Source organism: Nannospalax galili, unplaced genomic scaffold (assembly GCF_000622305.1).
Source record: "Nannospalax galili isolate Female #2095 unplaced genomic scaffold, S.galili_v1.0 scaffold917, whole genome shotgun sequence".
NCBI lineage: Eukaryota > Metazoa > Chordata > Mammalia > Rodentia > Spalacidae > Nannospalax > Nannospalax galili.
The window spans coordinates 3,127,989-3,133,578 of NW_008340972.1; the positions used below are offsets into that span (position 1 = coordinate 3,127,989).

At 42.2% G+C, this 5,590-nt stretch overlaps 1 protein-coding gene across 1 annotated transcript in view; it reads left to right on the top strand.

The window, feature by feature from the left end:
- Positions 1-5,034, top strand: part of LOC103736728 (sulfotransferase 6B1-like) — a 22,066-nt gene extending 17,032 nt beyond the window's left edge. Inside the window, exon 6 of the mRNA XM_008836258.1 lies at positions 4,915-5,034. Coding sequence (XP_008834480.1) covers positions 4,915-5,033 — 119 coding nt within the window. The 3' untranslated portion in view covers position 5,034. The remainder of the gene's footprint in view (positions 1-4,914) is intronic.
- Positions 5,035-5,590: the final 556 nt, after the last annotated feature.

Consider the following 5,590-nt stretch of genomic DNA (forward strand, 5'->3'; position numbering starts at 1 on the left):
CCTCTCCTCCCCTCCCTTCCCTTCCCCTCCCTGCCCTCCCCTCCCCCCTCCTCTCCTGTCCCTCCCCTTCCTCATTTTTCTTTTCCTGGTTTAAGAAGGGACCTGACATAAGCAGACCTGTGTGCTATGAGGTGGTTATAGGCAGGTAGAAAAACTGGTTAGGGAGAATGAAAGTGAGGCAGAAATACCAATTAAGATGCTGATAAATCGTTTAGATAAGAAATATTGGGAGTCACCATTGGGTCAGTGACAGGAATCCTGCTTGGATAGAACTTAACTGAGAAGTCATTCCGGGAGCCATCGGCACTTATCAACTGAGGTCGAGTCATCAGGATCAGAGTCAAGAACTGGTGTAGCAGTGACAGAGGATGGCTCTTTGGGGACCCTCAAACCCAGGAGAATGAGACAGCCCAAGGGAAGCCAGGGAAAGGCGTGGGCCAGAATTAGGAGGAAAGCCAGGGTCATGCACTGCCATCTGTCAGTCATTTGTGAACTCAGATGAGAGCAATTTCCACAGTCGTGACGGTGAAGTTCAGTGAAACGATTGGCAAGGCAGGGAATGGAAAAGGTAAGAGCCTCGGCGTAAGACTGTGTGGTGCCTTGAGAGAGGGAACGATTAGGAGGGGCTCAGAAGAGGAGATACGGGGCAGACGGACTGGAGGGGACGATGGTAAAGGTAAAACACGCAAAGAGGAGAAGGAAAGAGATTGAGAGACCGTGGTCAGGGCAGAGAGGAAGTTCTGATCCGGTGGTGCTAGGTGAAGTTCAGTGAAACGATTGACAAGGCAGGGAATGGAAAAGGTAAGAGCCTCGGCGTGAGACTGTGTGGTGCCTTGAGAGAGGGAACGATTAGGAGGGGCTCAGAAGAGGAGATACGGGGCAGACCGACTGGAGGGGACGATGGTAAAGGTAAAACACGCAAAGAGGAGAAGGAAAAAGATTGAGAGACCGTGGTCAGGGCAGAGAGGAAGTTCTGATCCGGTGGTGCTGTGTTTTATTACCGCCCTTTGAAATGCCAATTAGCGAAATAATCAATACACCTGTCTTAGCCATAAACTTGTGAAATACTCCTATGGTGGGAATGGAGTTATTATTCCCTGACCTACCACGTTTGTAACCCTAGCAAGCATGTCCACTTGAAATCCCATCAACGCCACTGTAAATACAGTATCAAAGCTGGTGCATTTAAGTCTCTCCTGAGTTCTGGGAGTAAGCCCAGAAGGTTGGTTCCCAGGGGACACACTCAAGGGTGTCACCTTGAGCCACTGTGGGTAAAGCACGTCTGAGGGTTTAAACAGTAGGTGGGGCCAGTGGAATCTATTTAATATACTCCTTTTCTTGGGTGGAGATGGGAGTTGGAGATCCATCATATGAGAATAGTCATTTCAAATGCATTACCAGAGTCATTTATTCAGATTCAAAAAAAAAAAACCTCCCATTTTATAGAAGGGAGTTTGCGCTTGAGGTTGGCTCTATTTTAAAGTCAGAATTAGACTGATATTTTAGTAAGTGGTTATTGTAGCCGTGGAGATACGGTGGCAAGGACAATCCAAAGTGTTCGAAGTCAAAGGACAGGGCAACCTGGGTGTGACAGTGTACACCTGTAATCCCAGAACTTGGGAGGCTGAGGCGGGAGGAGTCAGAGTTCATCTTGGGATATATAGTGAGTTCTGTGCCAGCCTGAGCTTTGTAGAGAGGCTCTGTCACAAGAAAACAAAACACAACACATCCAAGGGCTCACACACTAAAAGCTACAAGGAAGTTACAGCAGTGTGGACAGATGCACGCCTAGAACCTTCATTATAGTATCGCTTATGAAATTTAGAACATTTAAATGTCTGCTAAGCTGAAACAAAGCCAGGTCCATACAGGGCCTTACTATGGAGTCACGAAAGCTATGAAGGACCTTCCAATGCTGAACACCTGCTATGTGCCAGGCGCGTGACTCGGCTTATCTTGAACTTGACGGTGGGCTTGAGGAACTCACACAGCAGCACCTGAGTAACTTTCCAAAGCTGTGGGAGCAGGAGGCACTCCGTTGCACTTTGAATTCATTGGTCTCATGTATTTCAGTCCTTCCTTCACCTTTGGTCTAACCAAAACTTTGCCAATTTTAGGTTCAAAGAACAATTCTTAGTATTGTTGATTTCTTCCTATTTTTTTCATTCTCTCATGCTTTAATCTTTTTTTTTTTTTGAGAGTATCTCATGACGTAGCCCAGGCTGGCTTGGAACTCACTATGTAGACCAGGCTAACCTTGAATTTGGAGCAGTCCTGTGTTTTTGCCTCCTCAGTGCTGGAATTACAGGAATGAGCCGCCCCTAGCTCTCTTTAACCGTCATTGCATCTTTCTTTGCTCTAACTTTGGATTTGTTTTTTCTGATTTGTTGGGGTGGAAAGGTGTTCATTTAGTTCTCTTATTTCTTTGTTAATGTAGGCTTCGGTCACTATAAACTTTTCTCTTGGGTCGTTATGTCCTATTTTCAATGTTGTGACTGTTTTTGTTTGCCTCAAGATATTTTCCAATTCTCATTTGACTCATTTCTTGATCCATTAGTTATTGACCTTGCGTTCTACTTTACATGTTTATATATAAATTATATAGCTACTTGCAAAGAAAACTGTGTGGGAGAACACACGCTAGCAGATCTGATAGCCATGCAGAACCAAGAGTGTTTCCTTGAGTTTTAATCCTCTCTGCTCAATGTAACCTACATTTGTAAAAACTGTGTTATTCTATTTCTTTTTCTTAACAACATGCAAGAGACTCAAAGGATGAATCAGGAACAAAGCAAGTCAAGCAAACCAAAGTCTGGTTAGACGAGGGCAGATTAGAGTGGTTCAGTTGAGCGACTTGTTCAGAAACCTGGAGACCCAAGGTCCACATTTTTCAGGAATAATATTGCTCCTCTGTGAGCTAGGCAGGTAGACATTATGAACTTGGCCTTGTATCTCAATTGCTGTTTTTTAGAAGCGATGTCATTTCTTGACCTTGAGACCTTCCCTCTGAAATTAGTCTCTTTTCCATTTCTCCTAACAGCCCCAAACAAAAGACTCCCTCTTTGTTTCTTTTTAAATTTTTGGACCAAGATCAGCAGCACTGGAAATCTCTAGGATGGCCACACAAGCCTCTAGCATATTCTTGAGTGTGCTGCTGTCATGAAAAAGCAGACATGGAGAAGACAGTGTTGGGTATAGCCGTGTTCCAACAAAACTTTACTTATGAAAACCAATGGTGAACACATTTTAGTCCATAGGCCACAGTGTTCTGAGTTCTGATCCATGTTGTTTATCTTAACATAGTCTCAGTAGATTAAATTTCATACAAACTGGCGGTGGTATTGCATGCCTTTAATCCCAACACTCAGGAGGCAGAGGCAGTTAGAGCTCTTTGAGTCAGAGGCTAGCCTGATCTACATAGTGGTTTCTATGCCAGCAAGAGCTACATAAGGATACCCTGTATCAAAAAAAAAATATTGTTTTCATATGGTACCTGTGTTTTTCTTTTTTTTTAAAGAATTGTAAATATGAATATTTAATATTTGGTAACAATGAATTACTCCTTTTTCATATGTGATAATGCTTGTGGGCTTTTTCTAGTCAGTTCTTTTTTTAAAAACAATAAATTATTGAGAATTTCATACAATGCATATAAGGTATTCTGATCAAATCTATGCTCACTCCCTCCCTTCCAACTCCTCCCATATCCCCCCATCACTTTTTTCTGATAATTTCATGTACTCTTTCTTCTGTGTTTTTCAATAATGTGCAGAAAATAGGGAAAATCCCATATGGCTAGGATGGAAGGTGCTTGTTTCTGTAGGCAACACTGTCCGGAGTGCAATCAAGTCACGGGTGTTTACTGAGCACTTGTCAGACGCTCCCTAGCTCTGGATCACACACAAATATTACAGTATAGTGCACACAACTTGAGAGGATTTACAAGCTAATTGGAAACAAAAGCTAGCAGAGAGCAAAGGTAGAGATTAAAATAGCTTACAACTGGCTCTAGTTCCGGGAGATCCTGGGGATGGAACTTCATCTCCCAAGTGGCAAAAGACCATGGTGGGCGAGATCCAGGGTCAGAGTTTGGCAAGTGGGCACAGTGGAGGTGAGAAAGGCAGTTCTGAGGGGCTGGCCTTGTGGCTAAACCTGAGAAAGCCATTTTGTCCAGTCAAGAGAGGCTGGCGGACTATACATATATTTTATCACCAACACCTTGTATTGAAGCATAGTACTTACACTTCTAATTATCCACTGTTACTTTTAGAGAGAAAGGATTCTGAAAATGAGTCAAGCCGCCCGTCTGTGGTGGGTTTATAACACTGTTCTGCTCTGCAGAGAGCCAGGGTGATAAACACATGAAATATATCATGCTCACATTGTGTGTCTATTACATGAAGACTAGAAGTGTCTTTGCCTACTAGAGCAGAAACTACAATGTTTTATTATTTTTAGATTTATTTTAACTTTTAAAATTATATGTGTAAGTGGGAGGGGGTAGAGTTAGGGTATGTGCACAAGTGCAGGTGCCCGCAGAGGTCAGAGGCATTGGATTCTCCTGGAGCTGGAGTTACAGGTAGATGTAAGCTGCCCAACCAATGTAGGTGTTAGATGCTGAATTGGGGTCTTCTGCAAATCAGTACGTACTTTAACCACTTCTCCAGCCCCTCTATCATGTTTATGTTTTAAATCTTTCTTTCCTTTAAATACATAACTTTAAGCTGTGGGAATTAATATAGAACTGTCCTAGAAGTAATTAGAAAGAATAAATAAGCAAGTGAAAAATAATACCATCGTCTTACCACCGACAGATACCAGACATTCCCGTTTGATTTCAAAGCCAACAGATTTCTTTGGTGAATCCTATACATTTAAGTCGCTTCTTGCCTGATACATTTCCTGTCTCTCCAGGAGTGGTAGGTGACTGGATAAACTACTTCACTCCGAAGCAGAAAACAGTCTTTGATGAACTATTCGGAGAGAAAATGAAACACAGTGAACTGGGAAGATGCTTGCAGGAGTACTTGTAATCTAGACGAAACCGGTTTCCATTTTCTGCAGTGTGATGCTGGGGAACTTGTAAATATTTTTACTGATACAGGAAGCACATATTTCTTTTGTTGAGAAACAGATATTTCATGAATGTTTCAAAAGTGCCGTGTATGAGTGACTATATATATATATGCATCATATTTGGTGGTAGCAAAGAATTATTAATGAAAGAAGCATACAAGTCTTGAACAGCTGAATTATTTCTCGATTTCCAGAATATTCAGTAAGGCCAAGGGATTGTGTCTATTCAGAAAGAACATATAGCTATAGGTGCTTTATAAGCTTCAGTGGTGTAGAAAAACAGAGGTGAGGGACTATCTAAGGTAACAGATACTTGAGAAAACTTTATTTTCTTCTCATTTGGACAATCATGGCCTGTACACCAGCATTTTTGATTTAACATTTCCAAGTCTCTGTGAAGAACTATCTTCCATTTCAGAGTAATGACAGAAACAATCTTACTAAAATACCGAATACCTGTGTCATCTCAGGTGGGTTGGAAAGACTCTTCCACAGGTGGACGTTCCAGAACTGT